Source organism: Mobula hypostoma, chromosome 9 (assembly GCF_963921235.1).
Source record: "Mobula hypostoma chromosome 9, sMobHyp1.1, whole genome shotgun sequence".
Lineage (NCBI taxonomy): Eukaryota > Metazoa > Chordata > Chondrichthyes > Myliobatiformes > Myliobatidae > Mobula > Mobula hypostoma.
Genome location: NC_086105.1, coordinates 44,786,982 through 44,807,682, shown reverse-complemented (window position 1 = coordinate 44,807,682; position 20,701 = coordinate 44,786,982). Strand labels below are relative to the sequence as shown.

At 44.6% G+C, this 20,701-nt stretch overlaps 1 protein-coding gene across 2 annotated transcripts in view; it reads right to left on the bottom strand.

The window, feature by feature from the left end:
* pus7l (pseudouridine synthase 7 like) overlaps positions 1-18,591 on the bottom strand; it is a 56,672-nt gene extending 38,081 nt beyond the window's left edge. Inside the window, exons 1-4 of one of the 2 annotated variants that reach the window (XM_063058207.1) lie at positions 18,504-18,591; positions 13,365-13,464; positions 3,234-4,105; positions 25-184 (exon numbers count right to left, since the gene is read on the bottom strand). In XM_063058207.1, the coding sequence (XP_062914277.1) occupies positions 25-184; positions 3,234-4,095 (1,022 nt within the window). In that variant the 5' untranslated portion in view covers positions 4,096-4,105; positions 13,365-13,464; positions 18,504-18,591. Of the gene's footprint in view, positions 1-24; positions 185-3,233; positions 4,106-13,364; positions 13,465-18,503 lie in introns of those variants that run through there. The other variant, XM_063058208.1, reaches the window with a different exon arrangement.
* Between the last annotated feature and the right edge of the window lie 2,110 nt (positions 18,592-20,701).

The window sequence follows — 20,701 nt, the reverse complement described above, 5'->3', positions numbered from 1 at the left end:
AAAAGTACGTGATTTTGATCTCACCTGTTGATTGTCACATCCTTCACGACCATGGTCTGGGAAGTTATAGCTTTCTTGTCTTTGATGCCTGCGTAGCTGAAGTCTGACGGTACCACACCAAGTTCAGAGGCCAAGCAAGCGACCGCATCCAGAGTTTCCATGTTCACCTTGCACAGGGTGAATGCTTCAAAATATGTCCAGATATGCTTTAAAGCCCAACTACATCGAGAATAGTTAAGAGCCCCAGGTACCACTAAACCCTTTCATTTATTTATTTAGAAATGCAGTGTGGAATGGCTTTTCTGGGTCAATGAGCCCCACTGCCAAGCAACCCACATATTTTACACTAGCCTAATCAGAAGATGATTTACAGTGACCAATTAACCTACTAACTGGTACGTCTTTGCACAGTGGAAGGAAACTATGTAAGGGCACCACTCTACACCACCGTGGCACCCACGATTTTCTCTCCTGGACGATTGCCTATTGCAGATAAATAATGTTGAGCAGATTAACTGTTAACTCAAAACATTCACATTGCAAACAGGCAGAGAACTGGCCTTACAGGATGTGGCATCACCACCCTCTGCTAGCCATTACTCAATCAGCCAATGTTTCAATTCTGGATTCCTATTCCCATTAAATACATTCCAACTGCAATTACACTACAAGAATATTCCACTGGCTGTTAAAAAAGGTTATAGTGCATGAGAGGGTGTCGAAATACTTCTTCAAACTAGGCTGCGCAGAAACAAGCCACTCAACCCAAGAAGTCCCTGCTAGTCTTTTTAGGCTTCACAACAGCTTCCCAAACCACACCATTCTAGCCTCTAACTGTTTAAGGAACAACACCTGCCATGCTAGTCTCTCAATGCATGTTAAATATTCCCTCCATTCAGGCTTTGCACTAGGGTATCAATTAGAAACCAGTGTAACGCCCTGGTAAAAGTTTCCCTGCTAATGTAATGGCCTTTCCTTAGAAGCAGTGTTTGGCTGATGGTAAGAGATAACAGGTTCTTTGGAATGTGAGCCATCCAATCAGGGGAGCAGCATTCTTTCATGTGCCTGACACTGGTGTAAGCTGGGGTCTTTGTTCAGCACGATATGAATAGAGAAGATGCTGGACAGAACCGGTCGTACGGTTTGACCTGGAGGGGACCGTGACTCGATGGAGCAAGGTGCGGAGGTCGACTGAGAATCGGTGAATATGATTTTTGGAAGATCTGAGCTCCAACTTGTGCATATTTGACTGTTTAATCATAATGGGCCCTTTTTATTCTTTTCTTTGCTAACTCTTTAGTTAAGTTAAAATTCATAAATATAATTCCTTTCATCGTATGCAGTGTACTGTCTGTTGCTTCTTGGCACTGAGTTGTAACAGGGTAGTAAATTACATAGCATTCACACAAACCCGGGATTGGGGTGAGAGAGCTGTCTCAATCTTACGGGTTTGGCAGGACCAGAGTGCGTCTTCCCTGGACTTACGCAGCCAAGAAAACTGGGGGTTTCACTAGTATCCATATTTCTGTAATAGCTTTGCTGTAGACAATGGCAGCCTCAGGATGCTATTCATCACCTTACCGGGGTGCAGTGGTAGCCAGAGCGCTCTGAATCGCGTTCAGCACCTCTTTAAGAAAAAAGCCGAAATAAACAAGCTAATTAATTAGGTGCCACCCAGGGTGATTTGAGTCTCTCAGGCTCCACACTACACCGGATAATTTTGAAAACGCCGGTTTCGAGTAAAAACGTCCACACAGGCGTCCACACTAAGCGTTTTTCAAAATATCTCCGTCCACATTAGACGGATATTTGGGCGAATCTCCTCCTACTGGGCATGCGCAGGACACACAGAAAACAAGCGAAGAGGAATCGGTATACTTGGTGCGCGTTTGTCCAGTTACAGAGCAGAAAAAGTTAAAAGGAATTGCTCTTGGCTGTCGTGCAGGAGGACTTAAAACTGAAAAAAAACAAATACCGGAGCGTATGGAGGCAACTGACAGGGAGTTCACGGACAGTATGACCCAGCTGATGACGAACTTTGAAAAAATGACTAACTCTGTCGCATTAATAAAGCACCTTGTTAAATGTATAAAACGTCTGCATCAGTGTTATCTTGTATTTCCATACATTGTTACATCTATTGTCAGCGAAGTACTTGCTTAAATAGGTGAACCACCTTCATACAAGCAAGGACAGAAAACAAGGCAAAGTGAGTATACTTATTTATTCAGTAAGCTATGGGTCAAACTATTTGTTGAGTACATTTCTAACCCTTCTGGCTTCAGTCTCGTTGCCATCTGTTCTGAAATTGTTAGGTGGTTGCGTTCAAGAAAACAACGAAATGCCACACTGCGGCTATCTGTTCCGGCGCGTCATGACAGCGTTTTTAAATAGTCAAAAAAGCTCACTTCACAATTTAACTCTCACGCCGTTCGCACCGACTGCGCGTTATAACAGCTTGCGCAGTACCAAGCAGAAGCAGAAAAAGCATTGTGGTTGTGGTGTTGTCGGTTTTAAATCTCTCCGGTTACCCCGTACACACTACAACGGATATTAGGCGTTTTCAGATTTATTCACTCTGGAGATCGTTTCTGAAAATCTCCGTTTTCGGGGGATAAAAACGCCGTTTCAGTGTGCATGTAAGGTCAAAACAAAGAGAAAAAGCTTCATTTTCAAAATTATCCAGCATAGTGTGGATGTACCCTCAGAAACTGCTGATCTCCTGGGATTTTTACACACAACAGACTCTGGAGTTCACAAAGAATGGTGCCAAAAACAAGAAAAAATCTAGCGAGTGGCTGTTCCATGAGCGAAAACATCGTGTTAAATCCACACGCTGGATTTTTTTTTGTCTTTGGCACCACTCTTTGTAAACTCCAGAGTATGTTGTGCGTAGAAATCCCAGGAGATCAGCAGTTTCTAAGAGACTCAAATCACCCTGGGCGGCACCTAATTAATTAGCTTGTTTATTTCGGCTTTTTTCTTAAAGAGGTGCCGAACGCATTTCAGAGCACTTCGGCTACCACTGCACCCCTGCACCTTACTATCAGGCCAATTTCACTCTGTTCGCACATTTTCTAATACTCTGATTCTTTAAGAAAAAAAATCTCTGTTTAACCTTGCCTCACCTCCCAAACATTCACAAAAAAAAAATTAACATTAAATCTCATCAATCCTCCGCACCTCCCAAAAACTGTGACCCATTATTGAAAAGTAAGAAGCATTTTTGATACCTGTGTAAAGTGCTTGGCATTCATCAGTTCTTTTCCTGCCACTAACAATTTTGTCTCGAAACCTCACAGTGATCACTGCATCACCCTGCCTTCCATTAACTTGCTCCAAAAAGCTTTTAGTTTCCAGTAGTTTCCCAAAATATCGGCTTACAAAATGGTGGACAGCCTTCCGATGTTCCTTGTTTCCATCAGGCTGAAAAGAAAACTTGGAAGTTCTGTCCTTCGAATCCAAGAAGCGGAAAAAGCCATCCGCCTCCTTCTCAGACACCAGCTGACAGAGCTTAGTGTACTGTGTATCCAGCCTGACTCGAATCTCAGTGCTGCTGGTAACAGTCTTTAGGAAGGGAAATCTTTTCCGTACAGCTAAGTGGACAGCTGCTCGCTGGCTTTTCTCTTGGAAAGTCCCAAGTGAAAATGTCGCCTCACTTTCCCCCTTTGTGGGCTGGCTTTCTTTAGCTGAAATTGCAAACTGCTCTAACGATGCGGCTATCGAGCTGCCCAAAAGCATCTCTACGGTCCTTCCTCCCGTTTCTGCTGGGGGGGAATTAAGTGCAGGCTCTGACAACCCACAACTAGTCGTCTGGCTGATTTTGCTGCCTACAACAGTGGAATCCTCAGATTTATCAATGCTTGTCTGTTCATCATCACTTTCTGGTGAACTTTCCCATTTCTTTAGCCTTTTGCTGGGTGTTGGATGGGATCTGTAGTTAATGGGGCAAGTTTCCAGGGCACCATCAGCTCGAATGTCACTGACCAACCTTCCACACATATCAATCTCTGTCACCACAAAATCACTGGCAGAGTTCTTGATCGTACCACAGAAGCCAACGTGGTCGCCTACCCAGCACCAGGCTGCCTCCATGCCAACACTCCTGAGGGAAAAAAAACGAGCATAACATCAAAAAAGGCCCAAGAGAGATGGCAAGGTAGCCAGAAATATGCCATGAGAACACGTATGTACGGGAGATAATGAATACACAAGACCTGCTGGGGGGGAAATGGTACAATGTTTTGTGCGTTGTGCGTAGTTGCTGAGAGCCCTGTGGGGTTGGTCGCATGTTCACATGTGGCCCTGAAATAAACACCTTACTCTGAGCTCTGTCGTGGGAACAGCTTTGCATCATCGATGGGGATGGGAGAGGTTCCGGAGGATTGGAGGGTTGCAGATGCTGTTCCCTTATTCAAGAAAGGGAGTAGAGATAGCCCAGGAAATTATAGACCAGTGAGTTTTACTTCAGTGGTTGGTAAGTTGATGGAGAAGATCCTGAGAGGCAGGATTTATGAACATTTGGAGAGGCATAATATGATTAGGAATAGTCAGCATGGCTTTGTCAAAGGCAAGTCATGTCTTACCAGCCTGATTAAATTTTTTGAGGATGTGACTAAACACATTGATAAAGGTAGAGCAGTAGATGTAATGTATATGGATTTCAGCAAGGCATTTGATAAGATACCCCATGCTAGGCTTATTGAGAAAGTAAGGAGGCATGGGATCCAGGGGGCCATTGCTTTGTGGATCCAGAATTGGCTTGCCCACAGAAGGCAAAGAGTGGTTGTAGACAGGTCATATTCTACATGGTGGTGTGCCTCAGCGATCTGTTCTGGGACCCATTCTCTTTGTGATTTTTAAAAATGACCTGGATGAGGAAGTGGAGGAATGAGTTAGTAAATTGGCTGATGACACTAAGGCTGGGGGTGTTGTGGATAGTGTGGAGGGCTGTCAGAGGTTACAGCGGGACATCAATAGGATGCAAAACTAGGCTGAAAAGTGTCAGATGGAGTTCAACTAAGTGTGAAGTGGTTCATCTTGGAAGGTCAAATATGATAGCAGAATGTAGTATTAATGGTAAAACTCTTGGCAGTGCGGAGAATCAGAGGGATCTTGGGGTCCATAGGACACTCAAAGCTGCTGTGCAGGTTGACTCTGTGGTTAAGAAGGCATACGATGTACTGGCCTTCATCAACCGTGGGATTGAGTTTAAGAGCTGAGAGGTAATGTTACAGCTATATAGGACCCTGGTCAGACCCCACTTGGAGTACTGTGTTCAGTTCTGGTCACCTCACTACAGGAAGGATGTGGAAACTATAGAAAGGGTGCAGAGGAGATCTACAAGGATGTCACCTGGATCGGGGAACATACTTTATGAGAACAGGTTGAGTGAACTCGGCCTTTTCTCCTTGAAGCAATGTAGGATGAGAGGTGACTTGACAGAGTTGTATAAGATGATGAGAGGCATTGATCATGTGGATAGTCAAGAGGCTTTTTCCCAGGACTGAAATGGCTAACACAAGAGGGCACAGTTTTAAGGTGCTTGGAAGTAGGTACAGAGGAGATGTCGAGGGTAAGTTTTTTTTACGTAGAGAGTGGTGAGTGCATGGAATGGGCTACCGGTGACGGTGGTGGAGGCAGAAACAATAGGGTCTTTTAGGAGACTCCTGAACAGGTACATGGAGCTCAGGAAAATAGAGGGCTATGGGTAACCCTAGGTAATTTCTAAAGTAAGTGCATGTTTGGCACAGCTTTGTGGGCCAGAGGGCCTGTGTTGTGCTGTAAGTTTTCTATGTTACCACCTGGTTTGGAAAAGGATTCAGGGAAGTTACCATCTGTTTAAGAAAAAGATTCAGGAATGTGCTCAAAGCCTCCCTGATGAAGTGCAACATCCCCACCAGCTCCTGGGAATTCCTAGCCCATGTCTGTGAAGTGGAGAAGAAGCTTTCAGGTCCGCACTGAGAACACTGAAGAGCTCAGTCGTCACCAAATACTGGAATGAAACTCTACAGATCGACTACTGGGGCAGTTGCAAAGCACACAATCACAAAAGGCTGCAGAGCATAGTGGACACAGCCTTTCCCATTACTGATTACATCTACAGGAGGTACTGCCTCAGGGAGTTGGCACCTACCATCCAGCTTCCCCACCATCCAGATCATGTTGGTATCATCAGGCAAGAGGTACTGAAGCCCGAAGCCCAACATCACCAGGTTCAGGAACAGCTCCTTCCCTACAACCATCAGGTTCTTGAACCAACCCGCACAATACTAACCCTACAAACGTCCTCTTGCACTGCCATGGACTTGTCTGATTTGTGGTTTTTTTACACTATTGTTTTCCACGGATGTTTTTACACTGTCAGGTACAAATGATGTACAATTTATGTCCTGTGTGATGTCTATTGGCCTGTGGTGCTGCAGCAGGGAAAAATTTTATTGTACTTGTACCTTGCTCGACTTATGCACAGAATAATAAAATGCAGCTTGACTTGAGTGCAGAGGAGATTTACAAGGATGTTGCCTGGATTGGAGGATGTACCTTATGAGAATAGGTTGAGTAAACTTGGCCTCTTCTGCCTGGAGCGACGGAAGATGAGCGGTGACCTGACAGAGGTGTATAAGATGATGAGAGGCATTGATCATGTGGATAGTCAGAGGCTTTTTCCCAGGGCTCAAATGATTAACACGAGGGGGCACAGTTTTAAGGTGCTTGGAAGTAGGTACAAGGGGGATGTCAGAGGTAAGTTTTTCACACAGAGAGTGGTGGGTGTGTGGAATGCACTGCTAGCAAAGGTGGTGGAGGTGGATACAATAGGGTCTTTGAAGAGACTCTTAGATAGGTACATGGAGCTTAGAAAAATAGAGGGCTATGCGGTAGGGAAACTCTAGGCAGTTTCTAGAGTAGGTTACATGGCTGGCACAAAATTATAGGCCAAGGGGCCTGTAAAGTGCTGTAGATTTCTATGTTTCTATGTATAGTGAGCACATCGAAGCCCAGTGAAAACAGCAGAAGGAATGCATCAACATATGATATATCCACCTGCCTGTTCCATCAGACACCATCTTCCCTGCCTATGGAGGAGTCTGCAGTTTCCACATTTGCCACATACGACACCCGAGAACCAGAGGGGAAGCAGGTGAACCTCAATGGTGAAGAGAAGGTGGAACCGAGAGCTTGTTGCGACCTGCCACCTTGTGTGCAAAGAATTAATGCAACAACCGTTTTGTCTCACTGTCCATTACCGTGTTGAATTCAAACATTTTAAGCAACACCCATCCACTTGTCCTCTGATTCACTGCATAAAACACTGAAGAAAATCTGCCAGCAGTCAACAAAAGTAGCACTACCCAAGTGAATGTACTTATCCACTGCTTGAACAATAAAACCTAATAATCATTATTCATAAGTCACAGCAATCCACAGAGCAAGTGTTGGTGAATAGGGTTAGTACGATGATTACTTAATGAATCACACACACACACACAATTGGCTAAAGGATGTGTTTCTGTGCTCTGTGACCTTCATCCCCAAATTTAAGGCATGCCAGTTTGGCTCAGTGTCTGTCAAATCAGAAGAGTGCAGGTTTTAATCACTCAGGTCAAAGGTCTAATGGTTTACAACTTAGGCTGGTCAAAGGGACTTCTTTATATAGATATTCAATGTAAAGTCCATTCTCTGTGCATATTCAGAAGCTTGGCACCTGAGTGTGTACATACATTAGGTGGCGTCCATGTCTTACAGCTCAATGATGAAGGCTGCAGGGTGGAAGTGGAAGTGAAGATCAAGCAGTTTCCCATTTTTGTAGACAATTCTTTCCAGTAAAAACCCCACTGGAGGCAAAGAGAAGAACCACTGCCTCCAACATATTTAACTCTGCTGGACAATGTATATTCTCCCCCTCCCACATGTAACAGTGACTTGTAGCCGGAACTCTGTAAACACTTCAGAGGCATAAACAGGCAAAAATGTACTGATGTGAAGACGAAGAATGAACACACTAGTACTGAGGATTATGGGAAGAGAAGTGATGGAAGTAGAGGATTATTTGAGAGTAGAATCCAGATAGTCGAAGGAACGGATGCAACGGTGGAGCAAGCACGTATTTGGGATCCTTGGCCAGAAATGGGAAAGGAAGAAAACACATTGGTTTTCAGTAACAGAATGTGGAGAAGGAACGAGCAGAGCAAAGGGACTATCTCTGATAGGCTGAGATTAAATAGTTACAAGCTCGTTAAGTGTCTTTGTCTGTGTGATGTGCTGTAAATAGTGAGATTCCGGGATAGGCCCAGCAAGTCTGACTGTACAAATAGAAAACAAAAGCTGAGCAAAAATGACAATAGGCCTGTGGGGAATGTGCCTTATTCTGATTGTTGAAACTACAATGGTTCAATTGTTACAGGGTTTAGAGTATGTAGGAGAGGGTACCCGTAGCCAGGTACGGAAGTTTGATAAGCAGATGGGGAGTGGGGGATCACACATGTCCCATAAAGAAATGTTTTAGCATAGCTTAAAGCTGGGGTTCTGGAGGAGCAGGTAAATAGGGGCCCTGTCCTCGTCCTCTATGCAATGTAGAAATACTGTCAGGGGAGCAAAAAAGGGAGACTGTTAGGGAGAAGGTCATTCTTCAAGTCCTCTGCAGATCAGGGTTCCTCTTGTCTCTGCTAAATTCCTCACATTCCACTCAGGGTTCCCTGCAAAGGATATCGGCTAACATAGGAGTGGTTAGTGCCTCTTTGTTGCAGGGAGGGGCATCCATCTTTCCTGTACATAGAGTGTGAATGATCTGAATGAGCTGCAACGCACACGTGTGTGTGTGTGTGTGTGTGTGTGTGTGTGTGTGTGTGTCTGTGTGTGTGTGTGTGTGTGTGTCTGTGTGTGTGTGTGTGTGTGCGTGTGTGTGTGTGTGTACTTTGCCTTTCATAGACTCTGCGAATGTGTTGGGCCTCCGCACAGTTGCTTTTTACTTATCAGTTCTCTGATAAGAAAAAAGAAAAAATCTGCAGATGCTGGAAATCCAAGCCACACACACAAATGCTGGAGGAACTCAGCAGGACAGGCAGCATCTATCAATACAGTTGGCGTTTCGGGCCGAGGCCTTTCACCAGGACTGGAGGGCAAAAAAGCTGAGGAGTAGGTTTAAAAGGTGAGGGAGGGGAGAGAGAAACACAAGGTGATAGGTGAAACCTGAAGAGGGAGGGATGAAATAAAGAGCTGGGAAGTAAATTGGTAAAAGAGACAGAAGGCCATGGAAGAACGAAAGGGGGGGGAGGAGCACCAGAGGGAGGTGATGGGCAGGGAAGGAGATAAGGTGAGAGAGGGGAGAGGGGATGGGAAATGATGAAGGGGGGGCATTACCGAAGGTTCGAGAAGTCAATCTTCATGCCATCAGGTTGGAGGCTACCCAGATGGAATATAAGGTGTTGTTCCTCCAACCTAAGTGTGGCCTCACCATGACCATAGAGGAAGCCATGAATAGACAGATCAGAATGGGAACGGGAAGTGTAATTAAAATGGGTGGCCACTGGGAGATCCTGCTTTTTCTAGTGGGCTGAGCGTAGGTGCTCGGCAAAGCGATCTCCCAATCTATGTCAGGTCTCACCAACATACAGGAGGCCACACTGGGAGCATTGGGCACAGTATATGACCCCAGAAGACTCATAGGTGAAGTGTCTCCTCACCTGCGAAGACTGTCTGGGACCCTGAATGGCAGTGAGGGAGGAGCTGTAGGGCAGATTATCACTTGTTTCACTTGCAAGGGTAAGTGCAAGGAGGGAGATCAGTAGGGAGGGATGAATGGACAAGGGAGTTATGTTAGGAGCAATTCCTGCAGAAAGCAGAAAGTTGGGAGGGGGGAGGGAAAGAAAGATGTGCTTGGTGGTGGAATCCCTTTGGAGATGGCGGAAGATGCTGAGAATTATGTGCTGGACGTGAAGGCTGGTGGGGTGGTAGCTGAGGACAAGAGGAACCGTATCCCTGGTAGGGTGGCAGGAGGATGGGGTGAGGGCAGACATGCGTGAAATGGAAGAGATGCGGTTGAGGGCAGAGTTGATGGTGGAGGAAGAGCAGCCCCTTTCTTTGAAAAAGGAAGACACCTCCTTCATTCTAGAATGAAAAGCCTCATCCTGAGAGCAGATGCGGCGGAGACACAGGAATTGAGAGAAGGAGATGGCATTTTTACAAGTAACAGGGTGGGGCGAAGTATAGTGCAGGCAGCTGTGAGAGTCCGCTGGTTTACAACAGACACCAGCAGGTAAACTGTCTCCAGAGATAGAGACAGTGAAATTAAGTAAGGGGAGGGAGGTGTTGGAAATGGACTAGGTAAATTTAGATTAGATTAGATTAGATTCAACTTTATTGTCATTGCGCTGAGTACAGATACAAAGCCAGTGAGATGCAGTTAGCATCTAACCAGAAATACAAAGAATAGTGTTATTTACAAAATAGCTGTGAATAAAAAGTAAGTGCTACAGCACACAAATATAGAAGTACTGAGACAGTACAATATGGGTGCAATACTGCTTAGCACTGTGATGTGAGGTTCAGCAGGGTCACAGCCTCAGGGAGGAAGCTCTTCCTGTGCCTGCTGGTGTGGGAGCAGAGGCTCCTGTAGCGCCTACCGGATGGGAGGAGAGTAAAAAGTCCATGGTTAGGGTGAGATGCATCCTTGATGATGCTTTTCGCCCTGCTCAGGCAGCGTTTATGGTAGATGTTCTCAATGGTGGGCAATTGGGTGCTGATAATCCACTGGGCAGTTTTCACCACACGCTGGAGTGCTTTGCGGTCCAATACGGGACAATCGCTATACGACGCTGAAATGCAGTTGGTGAGTATGCTCTCAGTGGTACAGCGGTAAAAGTCCATCAGTATCCTGGGACAGAGGTGAGCTTTCTTGATGCTCTGCAGGAAATAAAGGCACTGTTGCCTTTATTTGAGGGCAGTGTGGAAGTTGGAGGCAAAGTGGATGAAGTCAAAGAGTTCAGCCTGGTTCAGGACTACCCATGTAGTCATCGATGCAACGTAGGAAAAGTGCAGGACGGTCACCAGTGTAGGCTTGGAACGTAGTCTGTTCCACACAGCCGACAAACCGGCAGGCACAGCTGGGACCCATCCGAGTGTCCATGGCGACACCTTTTGTCTGAAGGAAGTGGGAGGAGCCATAGGAGAAATTATTTAGAGTGAGGACAAGTTCCACAAGGCAGAGAGTGGTGGGGGAGGGAAACTGGTTAGGCCTGTTGTCCAGAAAGAAACGGAGAGCTTTGAGGCCTTCCTGGTGGGGGATGGAGGTGTATAGGGACTGGACATGCATAGTAAAGATAAGATGATGGGGCCAGGAAACCTGAAATCATTGAAAAGGTCCAGAGCCTGTGAAGCGCCACGGAGGTAGGTAGGAAGGGACTGAACTGGGGGAATAAAACAGAGTCAAGGTACGGTGCTGCTTCTCTGTGAAAAATTAACCCCAGTTATTGCCGTTCCAATGAAGGTTTTAAAGAAGAGGAGTGCAGGCTGGACTTTGTGATTTCAGTTTAATCTGTTACTTTGTTTGTTGTTTTTGTTTAGTCAATTACTTTGTTTCTTGTTTTCTAAATCTGTAACATGTTTATTGTGTCAATCTGTTACTTTGTGACTTGTTTCCCCATATAATTGGTTTCGGGATGACTCATTTTATGCTGGCCATATGAAATTCGAGTAAAAATTTGGGCAAATTTATTCTGGATATGAGAATGCCCACATTTCAGAGGGAATTGAGCATTTGGGGAGCAGTCCAGGTAGTTCTATTGTTTTTGTGTTTTCTAAATATCCAGTGACTAATCAGGAGCAAGTGCATTTGTAGCTCCCTGCATTACAGAATGGTAAAGTGGTGGATGCTAATTTGTGGTGGAGGATCCTGTGATACATTCCTGGGGATGGGGTTTGAATTTGCACATTGGACCAATGGGTCAGATTGCTGAATTTGTATGAAGATTCCTTACTACATCACAGAAGGGACGCCACTGATATCGATCCCTTTGACAACAAAGAAAGACTGCTGGGGGAAATGATCAGGCCTCTCAGGTTTTGACATTCTGTTTTGGGGGTGTGGGTGGTAGCCTAGTCCAGCCAACCTCAACCTTAAGGTAACAGCCTTAAGGGACTTGAGCCTTAATAAATGAAGTAAGTGCTTTAAGGGCTGGTAGTTCGCTATGTACCATTTATATAATTGGAAAGTCCCCACCTGTCAGAGTGTTGGTATAGGTAGCATACTGAGCACAGGTACGAGGTGCAAGGTGGATGCAAGTATGAGCAGAAAGTATCCTGGGACGACTGTGTCTACGCCAAATGGTGTTGTGAAGCCGGGCACTCGTTAGATGCTGAATGGCACTTACTGCATATGCAGTTCCTAGGTCTACCCACAGTTTCCACAGGGTGGTCCGGTTGATATGTGGTGCCCTATGAATGCCACCCCCGTACCCTGGGTGAGCACTTTGCCCATGCCGGTCAGTAAGAGGGCGATTACAAAGGAAGGATGTCCTGAATGATAGCCTTTCTCAGCATGGCGTGGCCAGACTGTCCCAGGAACCGATGTCTTGGATTACCTGCTCACAAAGGAAGGTGGCACAGGTACTGTTATTGGTCAAGAATGCTGCACCTACATTCCTGATGGGTCGGGTAATATCACTCACCTGGTTGATCATATCTTAGAGTCAGTGTGTAAGAATAAGTGGGGGACCAGCTTATTAGCTATTACACTCTGGAGTAGGGCTGCTGGCCTCTTGGGGCAAAGGGAAGCTGGTGGACTACTATAGTATACTGGGAGGTGACTATTGAGTTTACAGTACTGGGTATTGCACTCTTGTGTTTTATGTATAACTTAGTTGGCAGCTTGTGAGAGTCATACTAGTCTGAGGGCTGGATTATCACGTTCGCAACTTTTGAGGGCTGGGTGCCTTATTCTAACTGTCGAGAGTCACTTCCATTGTGATTGGTTAGTTTAGAAGCTGCAGCTGCTTTTCCCATTGGATAACTGCCTGGTGTCCAGTTTCAAATATCCTGGGTATATAAAATAGCAGGTGGGAAGGGGCTTGCTCCCTTTTTCTTTTGTTTAAGGCAAGGGTGCACACGCTGACTGAGAAGGTATGCTCTACATGCACTTTTAAATAAGTACGTTTGTTGACTGTATGTATGTTTGCTGAATATTCAGCTTTGCAGTGTCTGTAACTTGGGGAACATGAACGTTTGGTTGAATCTTTACTGTTTGTAAATAAATGATTAACATACCTATTCACAGAGAGTGCTTCCCGTACCATTTGCCAGACCCACAAACCTGATTGAACATTACAGGCCAAAATGGCAGGTTCTGACAGTCAGACAAAAAAAGTTACCTCAATCTGTGAATTTACTTTTTAGTCCAGATGCCACGTGCCCAGACAGAAGATGAGATGCCACTCCTCAAGCTTGTGTTGGGTCTCACTGCTTTCTGCACTGTTCCCAAAAAAAAACAGTAATATCAAAATGGCGCCAGGAAGAAGAATTAAAAGTTGGAAGTAACTGTGAGCTCAGGGTCACTCCTACCGACCGAACATCAGCGCTCTGCAAAGCTATCATCCAATTTGTGTTCGGTTTTTCTCACGCTTGGGAGGGGAAATATACAAGGAAATTATGCAGGACCTTTAGAAGCATTGTGCTTTAGAAGCATTCACTTGCGCTGTGAAGAGTTACACTAACCGTTACGCTACCGTGCTCCCTTCCACACATTTGGAGTACTGTGTATAATTGTCATCACCAGATTACAGGAAGAATGCAGATTCAGATTTACCACCAGCGTTGAAACGCACATTGTTGGCATAACAACCAACTTGCCCAAGAATGTGTTGGGGCAGCCTGCAAATGTCGCCACTCTTCCCAGAGCCCTCATAGCACGCCGAAGCTTTGGAGATGGTACAAAGGAGATTCACCAGATGCTGTCTGGATTAGTGAGTATTAGCTGTAACAAGTGGCTGGATAAACTGGGGTTGTTTTCTCTCAAGAGTCCAAAGCTGAGGGGAGACCTGATAGAGGTGTATAAAATTATGGGAGACCATTGATAGAATAAACAATCAAATTTCTTCTTCCAAAAGTAGAAATATCAAATAGTAGAGGGCCTAGGTTTAAGGTTACATGGGAAAAAGTTTAGAAGAGTTACAAGATAGGTATTTATTTAAGCAAGATAAATGGTGAGTACCTACAATATGCTGCAGGGGAAGTGGTGAAACCAGATACAACAGCAATGTCCAAATGGCATTCAGACAGACATTTAAACAGGCAGGGAATGGAGCTACCTACACAGACTGCTGGAGGAACAGGCCAGGCAGCATCTATGGAAAAAAGTACAGTCGACGTTTTGGGACGAAGCCCTTCAGCAGGACTGGAGAAAAAAAGATGAGGGGTGAAGTTGACTAGTAAAAGAGATATAGGGCTAGAGAAGGGGGAATCTAATAGGAGAGGACAGGAGGCCATGGAAGAAAGAAACAGGGGGTGGAGCACCAGAGGAAGGCAATGGGCAGGCAGGGAGATAAGGTGAAGGACAGAAAATGGGATAGAGAATGGTGAACGGGGGATCCTTTACCAGAAGTTTGAGAAATCGATGTTGATGCCATCAGGTTGGACGCTACCCACTACAGGATGACCATTCATGATCTTGCAGCTGCATCAGCTGGATCTGTGGTACTGTACTAGGACTGGCTCTGAGGCTCAGTAAGCAAAGGTGGAGGGAGATAGTGAGAGGAGCAGACAGGCGATTCTGTGGCCACAAAAAGGTCTCCAAGATGGTTTGTTGCCTCCCCAGTGCCAGGTCTGAGGATGTCTCTGGTTGCAGAACATTTTCCAGAGGGCCATTTTGTACATTGGCATGAAGGACACAGGTATAAAATCAATCCTTGGATTACTCCCCCGTGCATATGCTTGTGAGAATAAACATTGGAGGATATGGAAGATGAATGCATGGCTGAAGAGTTGGTACACTGGCCAGGAATTCAGATTTATGGACAGTTGGGATTTCTTCTGGAACAGAGGTGACCTGTACAAGAAGGGCAGGTTGCACCTGAACTGTAGAGACACCAATACCATGTCAGGCAAATTTATTAGTGCTACTAAGGAGATTGGCATGGGGGTTGGCATCCAGATCAGAAGCGAGGCAGATGGGACAGAACTCAGTGACAGTGAGCTCAGGAGACAAGACAGGCAACATCGTGGTAGTGAAGTCTGCTAGATTAAATTGCATTATTTTCAATGCAAGAGGCCTGACGGGGAAGGAAGATGAACTCAGTCTGTAGATGGCTACAGTATGGTAGGACTGCGATAAAATAGCCATTGTAGAAACATGGCTGAGGGAGGGACTGGCAGTGAAATGTTCCAGCAAATTGGTACTATTGGCAGGAAAGACATGCAGGAAAACGAGGAATGGGGGGTTGCATTTCTGATTAAGGAGAGCATCACGGCAGTAGTCCAAAATGAAATTACTGAAGGAACGTCCAGTAAGGCTTTGAGTGGGGCTGAGAAATGAGAGAAATGAGAAGGGGATGGTCAGTTTGTTGGGATTGTACTAAAGGACCAATAGTCAAAAGGAATTAGGTGAATAAATTCGCAAGGAGAATGCAGAAAGTTGCAAGAATAATAGGGCTGTCAAAATGGGGATTTTAATTTTCCTAATAAAGACTGGAACTGCTGCTATGGTAAGGGCTTAGATGGGGTGGAGTTCGTTCAGGGTGTTCTGGAAAATTTCATCATGTACTATAAAAAAGGCCCTCAGCAGGCCAGGCAGGCATCTAAGGAAAGGAATAATGTTTGAGGCCAAGATACTTCATCGGGTACTGGAGGGTCTTAGCCGAAAATGTCAACTGTTTATTCCTCTCCATAGATGCTGCCTGAACTCCTGAGTCCCTCCAGCGTTTTGTGTGGATTACTCTGGATTTCCAGCCTCTTCAGAATCTCTTATGTTTACAAAAGGCCCAACTAGAGAGAGGACAAATCTGCCCTACCCTTGGGAAATATGGCAGGACAAGTGACTGAGGTGTTCGTGGGAGAGCACCTTGGGACCAATGACCATAGCTCTTTTAGTCTAAAAATAAGGGGATAGATCTGGTCCAAAGATACAGGTTCCAAATTGGAACAAGGTGAATTTTGACAGTATGAAACAGGAGCTTGGAAAGGTTCACTGGAGTAGGTTGTTTGCAGGCAAGTGGGACCACAGACAAGTGGGAGGCTTTGAAAGGTGAAATAGTGAAAGCTCAAGGTCTGCATGTTTCTGTTAGAGTGAAGGGCAAGGTTGGCAGGAGGAGAGAACCCAGGGTGATGAGTGATATTGAAGCTCTTGTCAGGAAAAAGGAAACATGTGTCAAGTGAGTCCAAGGAGGAGTACAGGGGATGCAAGAATAGACTCAGGAAGGAAATGAGAAAGGAACAAAAGGGAACATGAGATTGCTTTGGCAGAGAAAATCAAGGAAAATCCAAAGAGATTTTGTAAAAATATATTAAGGGAAAAGGTGTAACTGGAAAGAGAATAGACCAAAATGGACATCTTTGTGTGGAGTCACAGGAGATAGGTGAAGACCTTAATAATTATTTGTCCTCCATTTTTACCAGGGAGGACATGAAGATTCAGGAACTTGAGATAGCTAACAGCGAGATCTTGGGGACAGTCCACATTACAGTATACAAGGTTCTAGATGTCTTAAAGTGTATGAAGGAAGATATATCTCCAAGGACTGATCAAGTATATCCAAGAACACTGTGGAAGTCAGAGAAGAAATGTGGGGGCCCTGACTGAGATATATGCATCATTTTTAGTGATGGTGAAGTGCCAGAAGAACAAAGGTACAGTGTGGGTCCTTCAGCCCACAATGTTGTGCCTTAATTTAAATTTAAGAAGCACTGAAAAAAAAATCTAGGAGCTATAGACAAGTAAACCTAATATCTGTGTAGGTAAGTTACCGTTGGGGGGGGGGGGCGCGGTTTGAATTCTGAAGGATTTGGTCTATTAGGAATGACCAGCATGGCTTTGTGCATGGTAGATCATGTCACATTAATTTTTATTGAGAGGTTTGAAGTAACCAAGTCAACAAGAGCATGGTGGTAGATAGTCTATATGGACTTCAGAAATGCGTTTGATAGGGTTCCATGAAAGTGGCATCACAGGTAGGCAGGGTTGTGAAGAAGGCTTTTGACACACTTCATCAATCAGGGCACCAAGTACAGAAGTTGGACGTTATGTTACAGATGTTGGTAAGGGTGCATTTGGAATTTTGTGTTTGCAGTGCTTTGAAAAAATGACATTAATCTGGAATGGGAGCAGAGGAGATTTACAAGGATGTTTCCATGACTCAAGAACCTGAGTTATAGAGACAGGTTAAACACGTTGAGAGTGTTTTCACCTGAACAATGGAGAATGAGATGTGATCTCATTGAGTGTATAAAATCATGAATATTTAATCTTTATCCCAACTATAAGACATACACTCAGTGACCACATTGTTAGTTACACCTGCTCTTTAATGCAAATATCTAATCAGCTACTTCTGTGGCAGCAACTCAATGCATAAAAGCATGCAGACAAGGTCAAGAGGTTCAGTTGTTATTCAGACCAAACATCAGAATGGGGAAGAAATGTGATACAAATGACTTAGACCTTGGAATGATTGCTGGTGCCAGATGGGGCAGTTTGAGTACTTTAGAAACTGATCTCTTGGGATTTTCGCACACAACAGTCTCTAGAGTTTCACAAAGAATAGTGTGAAAAACAGAACAGATCCAGTGAGCAGCAGCTCTGTGGGCAAATACAGCCTGTTAATGAGTGAGGTCAGAGAACAGCCAACTGGCTCTAGCTGGCGGGGGGGGGGGGGGGGGGCTGACAATAACTCAAATTACACGTTACAACAGTGGTGTGCAGAAGAGCATCTCTGAATGCACAACACGCCGATCCTTGAAGTGGAAGGGCTACAGTAGTAGACCTCCTGCGTTCCACTCCTGTACCTAATAAAGTGGTCACTGACTGTCGGTTTAAGCAGGAAGCTCGTAGACTTAACAGGAACCTAAGGGGTAACTTTTTCCACCCAGAGAGTAGTCAGTATATGGAATGAGCTGCTAGAGAAGTGATTAAAGTGGATGCATACTGATATTTAAAAGGTACTTGGAAAGATTGACGGTTGTAAAATATTTAGCGGAATATGTCCCTAACACGGGACTAAATGGGACTATCATAAATTTGAATCTTGGTCTGCATGGACCGGCTGGGCCTGTTTCGGCGCTGCATTTCTGACCTTCTGAAACACGGAATCAACAATATCGCGGTTCAAGCAGGGGTGTGAATCACAGGTCCTTTAATCACATTTAAAAACATGTTTAGTTGGAGCCTGGAGGGCACTGGAAGTGAAGTAGTTGCGCCTTCGCTCTTTGGACCTCTGAGTAAAGCAAGACATATTGTCAAAATGTTTATCGGTTAACATAAAAGGGTGAACTGTTCCAGAACACAGAGCTACATGACTTACATGAGACGCCCAGTAGCCGTAATGACCGCCTGAGCTATGAGAACTCCCTCTTACGACTAATCTCGGTCAAAGCCCTCCCTTCCGCGCACGTTGTATCCCTTCCAAATACAAGCCATGAAGGATTTCCGCTTCCTCGTCGTTACCCATTTTCATTGGCTGAGAAGCTGGAGCGTCATCAGGCAGGGATTTTCTGAGAAGTGCGGCTATGTGACTGTTATCTTTGTAACTGCAGTGTTCAGAAACCGGTCCAAAGGCTACAAGTAATAAAACGCTCCCCCTTCCCCTCACACACACACACACAGCTTCAACTCACATGATTTTTCTTTCAGAAAGATCCTGCTTCTCTGGTCCGGATATACACCCAGCTAACGATCCGTTCCCTGCCGCGCTCTGATAGCTTTGTAGCGCTCAACTCCTTCGCTGCAAGACGCTTCAAGGGGAAATTGAGAAACAAGTGCCATTTGTATCAAGTTTGACTTTTCGAAGATCAACACACATTCTTTTGGACAAATGATTTCCATTTTGGATGCACGTGTTGCCAACTTGCTTGATGTTTAGTTAAAGGTGGTCTTCATAACCATTTGCTTTAATACAACATACTGGTATTTAATATAGAAGAAAATCCCTACGTTCTAAGAGGAGGAAACATCAAAATTCAGTCAAAGCAGGAATTATGAACCTTACATTTTTTAACCTGATCGGGACACTTTACAGACAATGAAGAGTTTTTGAAGAACAGTAGCTCGCAGCCACTCAATTATTGTAGTACTGTAGTGGTGAAGAGCGCATGAGTGGAATCAGTCCTGTTGGTGTAAAAGAACACGACTCGAAGTAAACATAAGAATGAAAATGCATTGGACGGTGTATTCTTGTAATTTAAAAAAAATAAAAATAGTTTATTTTGATTTTTTAAAAAGTTGTTCTAAAAGTGCTTACCATTTTTAAAAGGGAAATTTTGGGAGATGATTTTAACGTAAAGAATCAGATACTAGTGCTCAGTCATGCAAAAGTAACCAAGTATTCCTTATGCAGTTGGAAGGAAAATTCGAATGAAAGGATTTGAGTTCTGGTTCTGACCAAGAGATTTCCACCTGAAACAGTAATTGCACATGCTGCCTGGCCTGCTGAGTGTTTCCAGAATTTTCTGTTTTATTTCAAATTTCCATTACCTACATGTTCTGATTTTCAAGGAATTAAGATCCCAAACAAACATGGAGAGGCTGCTCGGAAGAACACAGAATTCTAAAATTACTAGAGCACAGAATGAGACCAATCTTTGCTGCTCTCTAAGGGCAATTGTTCAAACCTGTTTTCTCCGCTCTTTTCCCTGCAACTTAGTTTTCCCCTTCGTCATTCCAATTCCCTTCTGAAACTTGCTTGACTTTGCTTCCACCATGCCGACTGGAAGTGAGTTTCAGTTATTATCACTTTGAGCATATCAAAGGCAAAAAAAGACACACTCGCTTCACGCAACACACATCAAAGTTGCTGGTGAATGCAGCAGGCCAGGCAGCATCTCTAGGAAGAGGTACAGTCGACGTTTCGGGCCGAGACCCTTCGTCAGGACTAACTGAAGGAAGAGCTAGGAAGAGATTTGAAAGTGGGAGGGGGAGATCTGAAATGATGGGAGAAGACAGGAGGGGGAGGGATGGAGTCGAGAGCTGGACAGGTGATATACGGCTGTGATACTGTTTCTTTTGCCCTTTGTTTTAAATCTGTGTCCATTGTACCTGAATCATCATGAATGGAAATGTCTTTGACCTGTCTAACCCTGTCATGTTCTCACGCACTTTTATCAAATCAGACCACACCCTCTGTTCTTTAAACTCATTTTCAAAATGCCGACTCCTTTACTTCAAGCCAAATGGAAGACAGCCTTAGCACAGACTTTGACTCCATCTGACATGGCTGAGTGACAGCCCTCATGCTTCCTATCCGGAAATTATCTGCCTAAGTTAAACTCTGAAGGTACAAATGTGGTTGGCATTTCACTGTATTACTACAGGCCCTCAGATTAAGTTATTTTCTGCTCTTTGGAATAAACTTAAAACCTTCAGTGAAAAGGAGGAAAAACTACACAAACTGGTCCTTACACACCTCCTAATTTAAACAATAGATCATCAACCTTAAGAAACAAAATGCAGTAAGTCCCTTTGCAGACATTTTCTGCATCAAACAATGTTATTCAGAAGCACTGA